The sequence below is a fragment of the Mastigoproctus giganteus genome, chromosome 10 (assembly GCF_048544385.1).
Source record: "Mastigoproctus giganteus isolate SK-2022 chromosome 10, ASM4854438v1, whole genome shotgun sequence".
NCBI lineage: Eukaryota > Metazoa > Arthropoda > Arachnida > Uropygi > Thelyphonidae > Mastigoproctus > Mastigoproctus giganteus.
Window position 1 is genome coordinate 112,111,446 of NC_143584.1, and position 20,382 is coordinate 112,131,827.

General features: G+C 37.2%; 1 protein-coding gene across 1 annotated transcript in view; it reads right to left on the reverse strand.

Moving 5' to 3' along the window:
- Positions 1–20,382, reverse strand: part of spen (spen family transcriptional repressor split ends) — a 575,365-nt gene that overhangs the window by 147,749 nt on the left and 407,234 nt on the right. Inside the window, exons 10-11 of the mRNA XM_090382996.1 lie at positions 19,587–19,729; positions 1,609–1,785 (exon numbers count right to left, since the gene is read on the reverse strand). Coding sequence (XP_090239122.1) covers positions 1,609–1,785; positions 19,587–19,729 — 320 coding nt within the window. The remainder of the gene's footprint in view (positions 1–1,608; positions 1,786–19,586; positions 19,730–20,382) is intronic.

A 20,382-nucleotide genomic window follows, 5' to 3' on the forward strand; every position in this document is an offset into this window, starting at 1 on the left:
CAGTAGGATTGAACATATGTCAAATGTATATTCAATAATTGACATACATGACTAACACAAACACACAGCATGGGAATATGCATTATCATGATAGAGACAGTGCCATTTTCCCACTTTTGTTGATATTTATTTCTAACTGAGCTTCGGGTAAGTACTAGAACTTACCCGAAAAATATAATTCACAGATTCACTATCAAGAAGGTATTTCACACTGTGAACTAACTTTCCAATCAAAATATGCAAAACACCACCACCTTTGACATTTGATCAGACTGGCCATGGTTTTTGCTTTTGACAAAGTGTAGTGGAAAGTTTTCAATGGGACAATGGTTGCTTGATTTCCTGATCACATGCATAAATCACAGATTCATCACTAGTCACAATGCTGGAAAGGAAATCTGAATCTTCTGCGGTATGTGAATGAGGCATACAATTATAGTGGTTTTGGTTATTTTAGAGAGTAACTGTGGCACAAATTCTGGCAACATTCTGCATATCAATGATGAGGATGGACTGCTAGGAGTGTGACTGTATACTGATATGGCATGAGAAATATTAGTATGCAAGCAATTATTGCACTGTTCTTGAATATTAATGGATAACCACATCATTTTATTATTTATCATCCTAAACTGAAGTCTGGCCATTTCTCAACTCTGAAATTCATTATAATGACATCAACAATGTTTCATTGCTGCATGCTGTTAGCAACATATTGTGTTCCTGAAAAGTTATGTTCTCACAGATCAATGAAAAAACACACATATATTGTTCATTACAGCCAGCCATTTAAAACTACTCCACAAAGCTTATGCATGCACTTGTACTAACATGCATGCATAATGGATGCCCTCCATTACAGTATGCGATTTTACCATGTGTCTTTTATCTGGAGAGATCTCGGTTGAATCATGTCGGAGACTGGGGGAATTCTTAAAGGCCTCTTCAGCTGGGTCTGCAGTTAGCCAATCTCGGGCAGAAGAAAGAGGTTTCTTTCTTTATCAGTTATCCTAGGTTTTTCAGCTCACAAAACATATGGTGCCTCCGTAGCCAGGTGGGCAGGAGCAGCAGTGCGTAGCACATGCGAATTGATTAGACCGGGATTCGAGCCCATGACCACCAAATACGGAGGATGCGGAAAGGTCAGGGAATGACCACCGCATATCCCTGGAGCAATATGGCCTTAGTTGCTAATGCTCCTAAAAACCAAATAACAAACAAACAAAACATATAAATTGCCTGTAAAAACACACTTGTGCAGGCATAATTCATATAACGCAATATAGTAATAGACACTTAATAATAAATGACAGCATAACAGATGACCAATACACTGAAGTGTTGCTACCTCATTTGCTTGAACAAAATAGATCAGTCTCAGAACTTTTTGAGAGACCCCATAATTTGTTTTCTATGGCTAAGAATCAGAAGAATAAGAAAAGAAAGCAAGCTGGACAACAACAAAAAATTTCAACAATTTTCAATATAATCAAATGAAATGAATTTTATAATCTAAATAATTATAAATTTTAATAAACATTTCAAAATATACCATTCATTGCTCTTAGGTTTTGCTAAAAGCACATATCACTTGAACAAAAATTTTACCTATGCCTTCTATCTCCAAATTCATCATGGTAAATTTCATAGCGGCCAGTAAATCCCTGTCCCCGTCCTCTAGCAGTAAATCCCCCTCTCTGTACCCCACGAAAGTTTCCTCTTCCAGTTCTCGGCTGATTTTCATACCTACTATAAGTCCGATTATCAAATCCTGTTCTGCCATCCCTATTGATATACAATAAAGAATTAATCTAGAATAAGTGGCATTTAAAATAAAAATGCTTTTTTCATGCAAATTAGTCTGATAAAAGGCCTATGTGTTCTTTTTTTACTAGAAGAAATGCAAAGTTAAATAATGAGAAAACCAAGAAGAAACACTGTGTTTATGAAAAGTATAAATGGTAGGATACTACATTGTGTGAACTTAGAAGTAAAAATAATTTATTGAATGGCACACCTTAGAAATATATGCCTAATAAAACAATTACATACAACAGAAGAATACTGAAACAGAATAATTAAAAAGTAATATTTAGAAGGGGGGTTGGAAATACAGTCTAAGTAAAAACTGCTTGGGATGTATTTACCTCCAGAGATCTACTTTATAAGGACAAAAAAATAAAAGAAGGAAGACTGTGTTTGGTCTGCGTTGGAGGGGGGGGAGGGATGCTCAACAGCTGGCAAAGCTTGTGGCTACCTGTAAAACATACCTTTATATTATACTTTTTAGCTATTCTGATGGCTAGCGGATTCCCCTACACCTGGGTGGTAAAGGATGAAATAGGGAGAGCTTTCACAATCGTCTTGACACTGATGGTATGTAAACTGTTCCAGCCACTCTTGAATGCAATTAGCAAACTCTGGGGAATAATCGTTAAGTAGGATAATTGTTTTAACCCAATCAAGTCTTGGGGATTACAAAGGTTCGGGGCCCCAAGGTCAGCCTCCTTATTAAATCAGCCTTGGTGCTGGGAGAGGCGGATCCACAACCAGTGTGACAGTTAGTGGGTTCCCCGTAAACTTTATATGGAAAGAGTTGCTCTCTCTCATGATGAGTATATAAAGGATCTGTGTGATATAAGTGTTGTTCCAGTTCCAAAGTAAAAGAAATGTCAAATGTCAGAGTTCTGCCATCCCTATTGATCCTGTTCTGTTGGTGATGTGGAAAAGGAATTTGTCCAAATCATCCTTGCCGTGGTTCCAAATGTGTGGGTGTGGAGGTGGAAATGGCAGTCTGACATGAAGACCCCTGCAAGAAAAGGGTGAAATGGGGTTACATATGGAGGCCCGTGGTTTGGTTTGGAGGAAAAATTCTACTTGAAACTGAAAATAGGCCTGCTTCATTGTGAGGTTGAGCAGACCCAAGATGTCATCTTTAGAGAGAGGCATGAGGAGGCCTATGTGTGAGGATGTCAAGAAGGTATGCCCCACCCACAGGACTTGGATTTAGGACTTGTTTTAGCATCATTGGGGTTAGGGTTGTGGGTTGTAGTCTGTCTAGAATAACAGGAGATCTTAAGAGAGAGAGGACTGGGAATAACAGCAAAGAGGAAGATGACAAGCCAATTGACAACAGCCTGCCAGGGTGGTATATACCTCGGATTTTAGGGCACATTGGGAGATCAGCTTTATGGACTTTTAGACTACTGAAAGGATTGAGCCACTTAAAGGTGGGGTTGTCCAGCTTACTTGCATGGAGAAGCGCTTTCAAGACAGACTCAATTTTATTCTCTAGGGAATGTTTTGGAGACTGATCTGATCTTCTTATAAGTGTTGGTGTATTTCACACCAACAGTTCATATATATGAGATCAAATCTTCTGTAGATCAACTTCTCTGTTGAGAACTTCCCTCTTGTTTTTTTCTTAGACTATAACTCCAAAACCTGCTGTTGAAAGCTATGACAAACAGCTATTCCCTCCACTTACTTTCTTTCTTACTTTTTAATTATTCTATATTTCTGTATTCTACTGACATATAATTGTTTTATCAGGTCTGTATTTCTAAGAGTGACTCTGCCATTTTCAATAAATTATTTTTATTTTTCAAATTCACGCAGTGTAGCATTTTGACTTTTATACTTTTCATATTATGTTACCTGTGTATAAAAGATTGCCCTTCAACTCCTAGCATGTTTATACATAATGATATAAATATATGTTTAGTCACATTAATGGAAATGTAAAATTTGATTTACATGAAGAAAAAGAATAGTGGAACCCTAACAGATGTGATATAAGTCATACTGGCTTCAGAGATTCAACTGGGCGACTAACACGACTGGTGCCACGATTCAACTGCTTTTTTCCTAGTCAGCAACAAGATTGTTGTTGATTTTTAGGAGTATCAATGACTTAGGTCATTTTGTTCCATTGTGTATATATTGTGTATTATGTCTGAAAAAGAGTGTTCATAGGCCAATTTACATGTTGTGAAGGCTGAAAAAACCAGAATAATTTGGGGGATCTACTTCCCTTGCCTGAAATCACCAAACTACAGCCTTGATTGAAAAGGTCTTTAAAAATTCCTCTAGCCACAAATGGGATATGAACCCAGACCTCTCTAAACAAGTAACAAAACAACAATACTGTCAGTGAGGACTAAGCAACAAAGGTTCTACATGAAAATCCAACCTTCAATTTAAGATGTTTACTTCTACATAAAATTGTTCCATTAAAAAAAAAAAAATATATATTAGTTTGCTCAATAATATTAATTTTAATTATAAGCTTGTTTAAGTACATATGATTTTTTAAAATATTATTTCTACATTTTTAAATCTCATATTTCCAGCTTAGATCTTTAAAGAATTATTATTTTCAGTTTTGTTTAATAAATACTTTAAAAATCACAACAATTAGTGAAGCAACTATGATTTATTAAAACAAATGTTGAAATATATGTATGTGAGTCCAAGGCTTTTTACGATGGATGAGATCTTGAAAGAGGGGTTGCAAAGGTATTTGTTTAACATTTTATCTTGCAAAAACGACCACTATAACTTGATACCAGTAAAGATTTTAATCAATTATAAGTAAAAAAAATTTAAACTATTTGTTCTGTGGCTGTAATGGAAATAAAATATCTATCTTCATATTCAACTGAAGATACTCGAATTTTAATATATCATTATGCAGTCGAAAGGATGCTGCAGAAAATATTCTGTTAATAAATGAAATGTTATATAATTTACTTGGATTGTGAATTATCTAAAGAAGTCAGATGTTCTGTGGAATTGAGTAAACTGTAGTGTATTCAAGGAAGTAATCTTGGAAGCTACTAGGCTTTTTGTCATAACAAAGAAATACTGTTCAAGGTTTAGGCCTAAATGGATGGCAGATGAATTAATGAGACTTGTGGCAGAGAAGAAAATGCATGGGATACATATAAATTAAAAGGTGACACAGAAGACTATGGTAGATATAAGGTAGTTTGTAATCAAGTCACAAAGGAGGATAGGCCAGCAAAGGCAGATTATGAGAAATCTTTGGCAAAGGATGCAAAGAAAAACAGCAAAGATTTCTTTACTTATATAAACTCTAGAAGGAAGGGAATGAATTAGACTGATCCACTTGATATCGATGGTTCGATTGTTGCTGACCCTGCTGAGATAGCTGACAAACAATGAGTATTTTGCATCTACATTCACACATGAGGAAATCGGAGGGAAGCATCCATTGCAATAACTGAGGGCAAAGTGGAGGATAAATTGTTGAAGTTGGACATAAGAAAGGCACCTGGGGCGAACGGAATCTATCCAGTTATATTAAAGGAGGCAGCAAAGGAAGCCAGCAAACTTTTAGCCATAATCATGAAAGCTTCCTTAGACTTAGAGGAGGTCCCCATGGCCTGGAGATGTGAAAATGTGTCCCCAATTCACAAAAGGGGATCAAAGGGTGACACAAGTAATTACAGACCTGTTAGTTTAACTTCTTCAACCTGACTCCATTAAAGAAAATTAGTGGAACCACTGGTTAAAGAAGCACTGCAGGATCATCTAGACAAGACTGCAATTATAGTTCAGACACAGCATTGGTTTGTTAAGGGGAAGTCTTGTCTGACAAATTTGATCAGATACTATGATGTGGTCACAAAGGTTTGTTTCTTTTGTTTGTTATTTGGTTTTTAGGCGCATTAGCAACTAAGGCCATATTGCTCCGGGAATATGCGGTGGTCATTCCCTTGACCTTTCCGCATCCTCCCTATTTGGTGGTGACGGGCTCGAACCCCGGTCTAATCAAGAAGCGTGTGCTGCGCACTGCTGCTCCTTCCCACCTGGCTACGGAGACACCGGTCACAAAGGAACTACACTGGTGTTCAAAGAAAGTGCATCACCCCTTAAAATTGTAATTGTCATCCGAATAACATAAGTATAAGAAAATATTTCTTACAGATTGCGTCAGATAAAATTTACACGTGTAGGTGATGACATAATATTGCATCAGCTGTTACTTTCAGCTGTATAAGCACGCTTTGCAAGAGTTGCAGTCATTCCTTGATTGTGTCAGGATGGCAAGTTATGCACAGTTGATGCCACAAAGAAAGAGTGCTATTGTTGCTTTACACGAGGAAGGATGTTGTTCCCGTCATATTGCTTATAGTGTCTTGTAATCAGTTGTCAGTGAGTAGATTTCTTTCCAAACTCAAGAATACTGGTTCTGCTGATAGGGAAAAAGGAACTGGAGATGCAAATGAGCCAAAACAGGACCATGTTTTGAAGTGCTAATGCCCTAAAAACCATAGAGCTTTTTTGTCTGAGCTGAAAAGAGAATGGGAAGAACATATACAGGAGTAGTAGCAAGTGCAGTAACAGTCATAAGACACGTCTTCAAAAATGGACTTGTAGCCCATCGTCCTAAGAAGAAGCCCCTCCTCACACAAAAAATGAAAAAGGCCCGACTAATTTGGTGTAAGGAGCATGTCAAATGGACCCCCAAACAGTGGAAGTCAGTTATTTTCTCGGATGAGAAGAAATTCAATCTGCAGGACTCTGATGGGAGACAAACAATTCGGCGTAAACAGGGTGAAGAATACCATCCAGACTGTATGGTGTCTACAGTGAAATTCTCTACCAACAAAATGATATGAGGGTGCATTTCGTATCATGCGATACGAAATGCACTCTCATTTCAACTTCTGATAACATTTCAACCATAATTGTAGTGTTTACCAAAACTGTTGTATAAACGTTGCAAATGCTCATTTTGAAATATTTTGGGAGCACCTGTCAAATATTACTTAGCTTTGCCTACTTATTACTTATTACTTAGCTATTAATAAATATCTTTTGTTTATATTTCTATTTGTGATGCTAGTCAATAATGTAACACACCACTGCGAAAAAAGAGTTAGAAATGTGAAATTTCTAAGTGATGCGCTTTCTTTGAACACCAGTGCAGAGGCAAAAAAATAATTTTGATATAATATATATTTATATTTTAAGAAATCTTTTAATACTGTTGCAGATGGAAGACTATTGTACAAATTGGAGCAGTATGGCATTAAGGGCAAGTTGCTGCTATGGATAAAGGGATGGTTGAGTAGGAGAAGACAGAAAGTGGTAATCAATGGACACTGCACATTTGCACATCTCCAGTCCATCTGGACTAATGTTATTAGCGGAGTTCCCCAGGGTTTGGTGTTTGGCCACTTGTTGTTTTCTGTATTTACCAATGATACTGATGAAGTTATATCAGGCTTAATGTCCAAGTTTGCAGACGATATGAAGATCGGCAGGGTTCTTAATGGCAGTAATGATAGTACTCTACTGCATCAGAATTTAGAAAAGTTGAGCAGATAGGCTGAGAGGTGGCAACTGAAGTTTAACATTGACAAATGTATAATACTGCATATGGTAGCAGTAACCCCAGAGTAGCGTATCAACTATGTGATACTACACTCAGGGTAGTGGAGAATGAAAAAGACCTGGGGGTAATTGTGTAGTCAGATATGAAGTTTTATGAGCAGTGCAGACAGGCTGCAAGAGTACCTTATGGTGTCTTGTCAATGATACAGGAATTTTGCTAGCAGGGATAAGGAGGTGATTGTCTCTTTGTATAAGGCAGCAGTCAGGCCACACCTTGAGTACTGCATACAGGTCTTGAGGCCTCATTTTAGAAAGGATGTAGAGCTGCCGGAACGGGCACAGAGAAGGGCAACGAGACTGGTGAATGGAACAACAAGTTGCTGTTACCAAGAAAAGGTAAGTTTTGCAAACTGCAGTGTCTGGAGACTGGGCACCTGCGATGTAATCTAACTGAGGTGTATAAAGCCTTGAATGGTTTGAGCAAGCTCAATGCTGATGGGATTCTTCCTCTTGCTCAGATTACACACCTGAGGGGACAAATTCAAACTGAGGAAAGACAATTGTAGAATAGATGTGCAGAAATTTGCCTTTAGCCAGCGGGTGGTTGATAGTTGGAACAAACTTCCATCTGTTGTAGTGTAGGTTAACAACTTAAATAAGTTCAAGGCAGAACTGGACAAGCATTTGGAGTGAATGGATGTGTGAAATGGGAAGGTTTTTTTTTTTTGGCTGATGCTATATAAGCTTGCTCTCTTGCATCATATACCTCTACTAATGCTAATGTTTTCTATATTGGGTTTTGCATTAAAAAAAAAAAATGTTACTCAACCCTGAAATGATACACTCAACCTAAGTAATGCATCAGTTCCAGTGCTAAAATTACTTCAAAATTAACTAAACAAGAGGGATGTACATACTATTCAATATCCCTCTTGAGGGATAATGAATGGAAGAATAGAAGATTTCGTCAATATGGCATGGGCATTGTCATAATGTCTATGACGATGTAATTCGAAAACTTGTGTTGCAGTGGAAGAAATATTTGAACTGTTTTGGTGATTACACTGAAAAAGCAATGAAACAAATGCTCTTTCATTTGCACATGTATAATCCACTAGGGTTAACAATGAACTTTAAGATCAATAAGAGATCACTCGCTCTATATTACAATGCAATCTTCCTACCAATGATTTCTTACGTGGCCACAATCTCATACCATAAAACAATGATGACAGTAAATAAAAGAATCCTGGACTCAATCCAAAGAACAATACTCCTAGCAATGACCCAAGCATGTAACACTGTCAGTAAACATGCACTTCAGGTCCTGGCGGGGGCACTCCCTTTGGACCTGGAGATTGCAAGATGCGGCCTGCTCTATCATTTGTTAAAAGGAATCTCAACGATATTCATGGGCTTCACCACGGTACTGGCTAACAGCAAGGCAGCAGAAAAGAATCGACTAGTGATTTATCTAAAACAGGAATGGCAAAACCGCTGGACAACCTCAACCAAAGAAGAGATAATTCAAAAGTTCCTACCCAATGTTAACAAACTCTATCCGAGATCACCACCCTGATTTCAACCAGGACTATAACCCAACCTACTTTCTAACAGGCCATGAATCCTTCAACGTAACTCGTAGCCCTCAGACTGCTTGAGGACCCGCAATGTTCATGTGGGGAAAGAGAAACATGGCATCACTTGATACACCAATGCCCAAATTACGAGGATCTGCACGGAAATTTTATCACACGGCTTGCTTACATAGCCCAAGACTGGGAACACCACCTCCTGGACTCCTACGAGGAGTAAAAAATCTTCACAAAGTGTGCGTAAGACCTCTTCACGAGAAGGAGAGCCACAGCAGTAACAAGAAATAGGCAACAATGAAAGGTAAACCCAATGCTGTATCCCAAGGAAGTAAACCCACAGTAATACTGGACGTGACTCCTCCTGCAAGTGGCCAGCAACCTGAATAGGATAAGATCAATCACAAGGACAAGACCATTGCCTCAAGTACATTCAACCTGACTTGACAACCAAAAGATTCAGACCAACTACCAACATAGGACAAAACCTCATTGACAGCGCGCCAATAGGCGATCCGAGCCAGGCCCTAGCCCAGCTCGCTTTAACTCCTTCTCTCTGACAGATGGGAGACAGTTATCTGTCTTCCCCCCCCCCTCCTGCCACTTCTATCTTCTCCTGGTGGAGCATGGCCATGCCACACTGATCACCTGGGGGCATTTTGTCTGCCATCCCCATACTTCTGTCTTTCCTTCCTGGCCTTCAGTCTCCCTCCTGTACTCTATCTACCTATACACCAGCGCACATCCCACACATACAAATTTAAATCATGCAACATAACGGCATTGCATTTGGCCAATGATATTTGGCCTTCCAATTCGTTTTTTTTTTTATGTTGTAGCCACTGAAATCTCAGGCAACTAGATGGAAGGACCTGCCAGAGTAAAATTTCAACTACTGGGTACCTGGTCTGCCTCCAAGAAGAAAAGTGTGGGCAACATTGGGCTCCAGCAGCTAAACGGCCAGAAGAACAACGATACACAACATTACACTTATACAATATCCATACACTTTTAAATCTCTGGCCTTCCCAGCAAACTGGTACACCTACAATGAAAGCAATGCAAAGATGAGGGAAACCCCTGGTGCCATTAGACACTAAATACACTTTACAACAACTTTACTAGTTTGCTTGTACTGCGAACACAATCATAGTGTCATTAGTATCAAATCTATTATGTGTAATATTCACAAAGGAAAAGTTAACTGCCACAAATTTTCCCAATGCCTGGCCACTGTGTTTACCAGAACTGATGCCTCCCCACCTTCTCCAGGCTATTTCTTTGCATTCCCCAAAATCTCACATTAAATATGAGGTTTACGCTAACTCTTCACCACACTGAGGCATATGTCAACAAGAGGAGTGCACCCAAGGGAATGGCTTTGGATTTAAGATCCTCCCCTCCCAAAAGGACCTAATAAAAATGAAAAAACAAAACTTAAGTCCTTGAACTTAGAGACAACACTAGTACTGCTCATCCTAATCTACTTGGATAGGGTGATAACACCAGTCTCCTTTTCCCTAACATCTGTCCCCTGCCTGCCCATCAAGTCATACTGTTGGCTTGTATTAGCAGGAAATTGTTCCCGGTTGCCTCTTACTCGTTACCCTACTTTAACTCTCCCCCTACTGTCACCTGATCCTTCACATTAGGATAGGTCTCCTCTCATTTTTTGAAAATATAACAACACGGTACAAAACAATTACAATGTAACACAGGTCTGGTCAAGTAATTTTTTGGACACAGTACAAAACAATAATAATGTAACACAGGTCTGGCCAAGCAAAGCTTGCTATCCATTACAGAAACAACAGTGGAATATTAGGGTAGAGAACAAGGTGGACAGATCTTTTAAAATGCCAATACACATACTCAGTTCAATAAATAAAAACCACTTTTACCCTCTGGTAGTATCACCTAAAGTATAGGAACCTAAAGTAAAGTATAGGTAAAGTATAGGAACAGGTGCCAGCAGAGGACATTGCGTCAATATGAATTTATGGATTTAGTTGCCATCCATAAACATCACAAAAGTTAATATATACTAACCTTCAACCTGTATTGGACCACATCACTCCTGGGAAGTAATGGTTAATTTCAAAGCTCACATGACAGGGAGGTGGCAGCACCAGAAGTAAGAAAAATGTAAAGCAATGGGGCAAGTAAAGGCCACTGGTCCCTTCACAAGAGGTGATACATTGTTGATAGTTGAAAGAGCAGGACTCTCAAAATCAACTGTTGGAAACATTGTATGCCAATAGAAGGTAGACGTTAACATGATCATTCATTACAAGCTAGGTATTGAGTAACCATAATGATTTGCAGAACATGTCAGCAGTTAAAATGGATAGAGTGAGGAAATTGTAAAGGCAGTTGTAATGAGCTGACTCAATGGCTGGTAGAACTGGGATAAGTTCTATTTGAATTGGGATTGGCCCAAATAACAACAGAAAAACATTTTGCAGAATATATTACCAGAATATATATCACACAACCACTAATAAAATTGAGATGTCTTCTAGTAATGCATATCACGACCCATCCCAGTGCAGAGAACAGACGTATTAGACATTACAGCAATGGCAGAAGATGCAGAGTGATAAATTATACTATGCAGCCTAAGTATCAGATGGATATGCATAGTTGTGACATATGGCCAAAGAATGGTTCTATCCAGATTGTAGTACATCACCAGTGAAGTAGTGTCACAGAATGATACCATCACCACTAGTGATGGTATTAACCTGTGTGACGTGGTTTGGATCTGGTCCACTGGTTGTCTTCAATAAACTCATGAATGGAGTTGCCTATTGATATTTTAAACAATTCTACCTTACTTGCATTGTGGCAATTCTTTGTAGATGGGCTGTATTTTTATCAGCATCAAAAAAAAAAAAAAAAAAAAGACTAACAATAAGGCTAACAGAAATGTTGTGTCTGATAGAGGATGATGATTTTCACTATGATATGAATGTCTTTAAGAAGTAAAGACAGAATGAACGGGTCATGCTTCTTATCAAACCACTTGAGCATAACTAAAGTGTTTCCACATTCAGAACATATGAATGCCAACAAAGAAACTTTGCTGTGAAGTAGTTGGATGCAAAGGTAGAAAGAGTTGGGGGAAGGGGTTAGGTTATAGACAAGGAGATCTGTGAAAATTGTGACAAGGGCCTCTACATGCAGAAGGGAGTGATGAGAAAGTGTGAATGATTATTATGGGTGATATCAATTTGTGCCTAATTGATCAGAGTAAGTGGAAGAGAAATTCACCAGGGAATGAAATTTTTTTAAATAATAGTGGTGGTGGTGGTGATGGTGGTGGTAAATGATGCAAGAAAGCAAGCTTATATAGCAGCAGTAAAAATAAAAAAACATTACATACTTCTCCCGTCCCTACCCTACAAGAATTTGTCTAGTTCTTCCGTGAGTTTATGCAAACTATCCACTTCTACGCCAACAGATGGAAGCCTGTTCCAACAATCACCCACCCATTGGCTGAAGGCAAACTTCCACACATCTATCCTGCAGCCAGGATATATGAATTTCAACATATATCCTGCAGCCAGGATATATGTTGGAATTCACCTGTTCCAACAATCACCCACCCATTGGCTGAAGGCAAACTTCCACACATCTATCCTGCAGCCATCCTTCCTCAATTTAAATTTATGTCCCCCTCATGTGTGTAGGCTCATCAAGAGGAAGAATGCCATTCACATTTATGACCCACCCCACATTCACCTTAATCCATTCAAGGCATTAAACAATACAATCAGATCACCACAGAGGTGCCTGGTCTCCAGAAGCTGTAATTTGCAGAACTGAAGCCTTTCTAGGTAAGAGCACCCTTTTGTTCCCCTCACCAATCTAGTTGCCCTTCACTGCACCCATTCAGCAGATCTACATCCTTCCTAAAGTGAGGAATCCAAACCTGTACACAACAATCAAGATGTGGCCTATGGTCTTCTCTAAAGGGATAATCACTTATTTATCTCTGCTAGCAAAGTTTCTATACATCATTGACAAAACCCCACGAACTGTTGTGGCAGCATGTCTGCACTGTTCGGAGAATTTCATATCTGACTGCAGAATTATCCCCAGGTATTTTTAATTTTACACAACCTTGAGTGTAGTACCACACAGTTGATAAGTTATTCTGGGATTACTGTTACCCATATGCAGTACCTTGCATTTTGTCAATGTTAAACTTCAACTGCCATTTCTCAGCCTACTTAAACCAATTTTCCTAGATCTTGTCACAGTAGCTCACCCTGATTACTGCCATTAAACACCATTCTACCCTTTGTAACATCTACAATCTTTGACATTAAGTGTGATATACCTTCATCAATATCATTAATAAATATGGCACACAAAACTGGGCCCAGCACTGAACCCTGGAGGACTCCGCTGATAACATTAGTCCACAAAGAGCAGTACCTATTGATAACCACTCTCCATCTTCTTACTCTTAACCATCCCTTTATCTATAGCAGTAATCTGCCCTTAATGCCAAATTCCTCCAATTTAGAGAGCAGCTAAGCAATTTTGTGTGCAACAGCATTAAAAGCCTTCTTGAAATCGTATTGTATATGTATATATACAATATGATTTGACAAATATATATATATACTCAGTACACCATTCACTGACCAGAAATCATACATCAAAAGAAAATGTTACTTGCTATTAGGTAGATGTACCTAAAATACCAGCTACACAATTTATACTGTAGAGATAAGATACCATATTCATAATTATAGAAGTTATTAAAGAAAAAAAAAATTAGCTTTATATTAGGGCTACAAAGTGATTTACTGATTTTGAATTTAAATTAAATTCCAAATCAATAAATTACACAACTTACACAAAACTTTACATCTCATTGGCTTTTCGTTATAGTGTAAGGAATGTCACAAAATTAATGAGACTAATTTTATAATATGCGATGTGACATCATTGAATGAATACAGCATATGAATCTGTAGGTTGAATTCCTTTCTACACAATGAGAGCAGTTGCATCTCGTTGGGTTCAACAGGTATCAAGTCATCGTGAAGGAATTGACCATGTGTTGGTCAATTACGTCACACAAAATAGAGCGAAAGAATATTGAGCAATGTTTTGCCATCAAATTTCGTGTCAAACTCAATAAAAGCATGATCGAAACATATAAAAAGTTAAAAAGAGCTTATGGAGATCAAGTTTTATCCCAAGCCCAAATCTTCAGATGGTACAAGGCTTTTTGGAAGGAAGTAAAGCTGTTGAAGCTGAACTACATGCAGGAGACCTATTTCAGCAACAGTTGAGGAGAATGTGGGAAGCAAAGGGGCTGTGATTGTGTCTGATCAACATTTGACTATGAGAGTGATGGCAGGTGAGCTGAACATGAGCCACCAATTTTGTGCACACCCATTTGTGCATGCATAAAATTTGTGTGAAAATGGTGCCAAAAAACCTCACTGAAGAAAAGAAATAAAAATGGAGGAACATCTGCCTCAACCTTCTTGATCATACTGAAACTGGCCCAGTTCCTTCAATGAGTGATAACAGGTGACAAAACATGGATTTCTGAGTATAATCCAGAAACAAAAAGACAGAATGAAGAATGGCAATGACAACACTGCAAAGTGGCCATGCCCGAAGAAAGCATAAGTGAGCAAATCTGGAATTAAATCAATGTGCATCTGGTTTTTTTGTTTAGTATAAAGTGGTGCACAGAGTTCATGCCTCATGAACTGCCTGTTAACAAAAAATGCATCTGAAACTCCACGATGTCTGTTACAAAACTTTTGATCTCTAAAAACATTCCAGTGCTCCTGCAGCCATCATATTCTTTGGATCTGTCAACCATGCAACTTTTTTCTTCTTCCAATGATCATGAATTGCCTGAAAGGACATCATTTTGGGATGAGCAACAACATCCAGAGTACTACAAATGATGCACTGATGCACAGCACAGAAGACTTCCAGCACTGATTTCAGGAAGGAAAGAGCCCTGGAGGCAAGGTGTAGCTTCCCTAGGAAGCTACACTGACAAAGAGAGTAGTTGTAGAAAATTTTACAATAATTTTTTTTTATAAAATCAGTCTCATTAATATTGTGACAGACTCATATCACCTACTGTGGAAAGACTTTCTGCAGCAGGAGATAACATCAGTTTCACAAATAGGACAGACTGATTTTCAAATTCAATATACAGGTAGCCCTCAATTTATGCCGGGGTTAGGTTCCTGGGTGGACAGGAGCAAATGGAACCCTTTATATCATGGAGTCAATAGGAAATCACAAGGTTAGGTTGCGGCCATCAAAAATTTTACCTACCACTTTGCATCGATTGTTTTATTTTATCAGCATTCTTCATAATTGTAGTAATACTCGATGAAGCCATGCATATTCATAGCCCTACACACATTAGGGTGGCTTTCACCAGCTTCCATCCTCCACATAACCTCCATCTTATTTTCCAATGTGTGATAGATCAATGTGTCTTTTTCATGCTTTCACTTGCACTAGGATTCATTGAACTTCTTTTACCAGACATGGTGTCTTTTATTTTATTAAATTAAAAACTTTATAACATGATTGGCAAAAAACTACACACAGCTATCACTATTATTAATTATTATTTAATTTATTAATGAAATAATTTATTTAATTAATAGCAAAAAACGTTATTATTATTAATAATGCAAAAAACGAGGAGCAAAATGAGGACTACCTGTATAGGTACTTATACTGCATCTCACAATGGAGATTACTATTGTTTTCTAAACAGAAATTGCTACATTAATAGTGCCCACGATTTTAATGTATGTGGTCATGCTGAGTCGTTACAGTGCCAAAATCGAAAACCTACTACTGGCCATACAATGTAAAGAAGACAGAATCTTTTGCACCCATACAAAAAAAAAAAAAAAAAAAAAAACCCATTATGTGTTTCTTTAATTTTCGTTATCTACCCTTGAGGCAATCTATTCCAATGATTAATAATTCACTGCTGGCTAAATGAAACTTTCCCCAGTCTGGTCCTAGGTAACAACCGCTGTATCCCACGTGTTAGAAGTCTCTTCATATAGTAATCCTTTTGCCAATTTTTGCAAATGACACTGCCCATTGTGGAACTTTTCAAGAAGCTCTGTGTGTGTGTTTTTTTTTTTAAGTGAAGCCTCACAGTCGTTTCATACGATGAAATTATAAATACCTTATCTCTACAAGCAACTGTTTGATAAATAATTAGCAGGCCACCAAAGGGCCCTCTGTGTCACTTGTTTATACTGCACAGGACTTTATGTATGGCTATATCAAAACTCCCAAATCTTTAATTCCTTACTGTTTTTAATTAATCCCCAAAGTGAATAAGTTATTTCAGAGGTGTTATTTCTCAAGTGCAAAACCTTACATTTTACAACATTAAAATAGTTACCACTTATCTGATCATCCCTTAACCCTATCTAAATCGTCCCACAGAATTCTGCTTGATACTACTTGTAAACCACACTCCAATTCTTCACATGATCTACAAATTTTGACATCATGCGATGCATCTCTCTACTAATGTTGTTTAAGAAAATCATAAACAGTCCAAGTACTGACCCCACTTCTAACCCTAACCCACTCTGAAAATTAACTATTAATTCAACCTCCACCCTCTGTTTGTAGCCACCCATCCATCTAGGTTGTCATCCATCTAGGATGTCAGTGGTAACCCCCAATGTCTCAGCTTATATAATAATCTCTCTCTTGTGTAGGACAGAGCAAATGCTCTGCTTAAAATCTAAATAAAAATGTCAATGTTATTTCCTGTTGGGCCACTGCATTCAGTGGCCTAACAGATTATGAGATTAGCTAAACAAGATTTTTGCTTTGCAAAACTATGTGTGTTCCCTTGTGAAAACCACTTCTATCTAGATTACCTTGTATTGCATTTTTAATCAATATTCCCTACCACAGAAATGACTGACCAGTTTGTGGTTTACTACTTTATTCTTGTGACCACCTTTGTGGATTTGCAACATACTGATTTCTCTCTCTCCCCAACTTGAGGGAATCAGCTGAATCTAATAAGACCTCAAAAAGGTTTTATGCATCCTTTAAAATAACTGGGTATATGCAATTTAATCTTACTTGCATTTGTGGGGGGGGGAAGACTTATTTCTCTTTCTGATTAAAAATTATATATTACAATGCCAAAATATCATATTTATAGCAGCAGTTTTTAATTTAAAACTTGCATAAATAATTGTCTATTATTAAGGTACTACAATTACAAGTTTACAGTGTGGCTTCCAAAAGATCTTTGTTTGAAAATATTTTATGCACGTTCTCTCTATTTCTCTGTTAATACGTGTGGCATGAATTTTGCAGAAATGCTCCTCATGGTTGCAGTTTCATTAAAATGGAATGACATGATCTGATGGAAATACATGCAAAAAGTTAATCTTTATTTAATTTTGTACCATAGTTTGCACTTGACATGGTTTCATCATTTGCTGACATTGAGAGCCATTCAGATCACAGAAAGGCTGTGACACACTCCACCTACTCTAAAATGAGGTGCCAGTCAAAAACTTGTGCATGGGTCATTACAGTCTTTATATTCTATTTTCAAAAAATCAAATGTTTCATTTGCAGTTTTTTGCAATTTTAAAGAAAAATTTAATACCTGCACATTGTCACAGTGTACTGCATTGTCTTAATTTTTAACAATGAACAATGAGCATAATCCAGATACTTTTTTGAACAGATTTTGTATTCTAATAAAAAGACATCTTGTACTGATATAAAGAAACAATTGTTAAAAATTAAGTAACTGATCTGTAATATTTAACTTGAACTATTCCTAATTGATTACATAGTTTTTATCACATGTATGCATGTATGGGAAAATCACTTGCAATTTACAAACTTTTAATTTATGATGAAGCAATTCTCAGATATTCAAGGAGTTTGTAAATTTATAAATTATTTATTTCATGTTATAACAGAACCATCTGGAGGTTTCCCAGATGTACAGGTTCTCCAGGAAAGAATAATCCTTAGAAATGTAACACTACTACAGTAAACCCCCGCTATTCACAGTATCTGTATTCGCGGTTTCGTGTATTCGCCAATTTAATATAAAATGAAACCTAATATTTTCCACCATAAAAAAACATGGGCGGGGCTAAAATTATCTTTCCCAGTCAAAACAGCGCTCAGTGGGTGGGGGGAGAGGAGTGACAAAATCGCGAGCGTGGATGTTTCTCGCTAATCCTTGTTCGGTTTGTGTTATGTGCTTGTCATGGAAGGTTTCGTCGTTTGCTTTTAATTTATATGCTTATAAATTGAATAAATTTATCAATTTATAAATTGATATGCTTACAAAAATGATAAATCTACCGTTTTGCAGTGTAAAACAGACTTTTTTGAGTGTGTTAACGGAACAAAGTGACTTTATTGTGGACAAGTTCTTTCTAACCCCTATAAAAATATGGCTACGAATAACAAGAGAAATGTGAAAATATCAAAGAAGGTAATGACATTAGCGAATAAAACTGAGTTATTAGATAAAATCTCTAATGGCGAAAGTGTCTCCTCAGTCAACGATACGATCAATCAAAAAATCGGAAAAAAAAATCCGCCGTAGTGTCCGTGAAAACGCGGTAATTGCTTCAAAAATTTGCTCTGTAACTCATGATGTTAAATTATAAAAAATGGAAAAGGCTTTAAATCTGTGGATAGAAGACCGAACTCAAAATAAAATTCCGTTAAGTTCACTCATCATTCGTGAAAAGGTAAAACTCCTTTATCAACACTTTAGCGAAACTGGTGATAGCACTGGCAGGATAAGTTTTTTTTAGCTAGCAAAGACGCTGGTTTGAAAGATTTGTTTGAAATTTCTAATAAATATTACATTTAATATTAAATTGTTTCTTATTTTCATTTCGATGCCATATGCTTGCATTTCACTATGTACATAGTAATATTATGAAGATATATATAATACATACATAGACAAAATTTTAGACTAGTTTTTCTTATATATTTCATAATTTGGAACTGAACCCCTTTATTACTATGGGAGCCATAACTCAGTATTCGTGTTTTCGGTATTCGTGACATTTCTCATGAACGTAACCCCCGCGAATAGCAGGAGTTTACTGTATTTAAATTTTAGGATGTTAACACAAGGAGCACCTTAGACATCTCATTAAAGTCACACAAACCTGATGCCATATACAGCTCATTTCCTCTTTGTTTTTTTGAGATTAACAGAGGTTTTTTGAATGGTTAAAATGGTATTATTAAAGTGTTATTCATGTTATCTACTGAATTAAAGATCTGAATCAGCCTTATAACCAGTCAGGGATAACAATTTCAGCTTTGGAATTTAGTCTGTAGCAACTAGAAATAAACAAATTCTTGACATTGCTCACAAAATATTGGAAAAGGAGCACATATACCAGCTAAATTATAAATAATACTAAACTGAGATTAACAACGTTACCATAAATCTTCTGCAAGGGTAACACAGAGTAACCTACCATGTTTGAAATTAACTTACACAGAGAAATAAAAGTTACATTCTTTTAATGCTTAAAAAAAAATCACAGACAATCTCATATAATTTTTATAAAAAGCTACCTGTTAAACCTATCCTCTCGTATGATTTCAAAATCTCCTCGCCGTTCCCTTCTTTCCCAAGGACGATCACCAGGTACAATCTGTCCTGTCATTTCTAGTTTGTCGTAAAATGCTGCTTGGCATTCTCTACTTGCAAAATCAACCTAGAGAACAGTAACAATTCAATATTATCAGAATAAAAATTAACTAAACAGATATCACACAAACACAGTCTGCAAGCAAAACTGACAATTAAGCCATTAAGTAGAAGATACTGACTTTTTTTTCATTTATTGGGAGTATCAAAAGCTGACTATAATTTGAGTTCTTCACATAAGTTCCAAAGCAACTAACACCTTAAAGAGTACTTAATACAAGAATAAAATAAAGCATTCACAAAACCAATGTAAGAGGTATGCAGAGTTCAATGTCACAAACTAGTGATATACTAATCACAAAAAAAAAAAAAAAAAAAGTACTTCTACACCAAACATTTTCGGTTTCAATTACTCAATAATAATAATAATAAACACTAGAAACTACAGAAAATACATCGCCAAGAAGCCCGGAATGTCAGATGAACCATGTCGACGATGACACTTTGCCTCAGAAAAGATCCAACACATCACTGTGGGATGCATGGTGATCATCCACACTGAGTATGCTCGTAGACACGACTAGGTAGCCAGGATAATACATCAGAAGCTAGCCAGAAAATGCCAGTTGATCAATGAAAGTGGTACCATACTACAAGTAAGAACTCCAGGTAGTACTAGAGACCCCAACCCACAAGCTGTACTGGGACCGCACAATAATA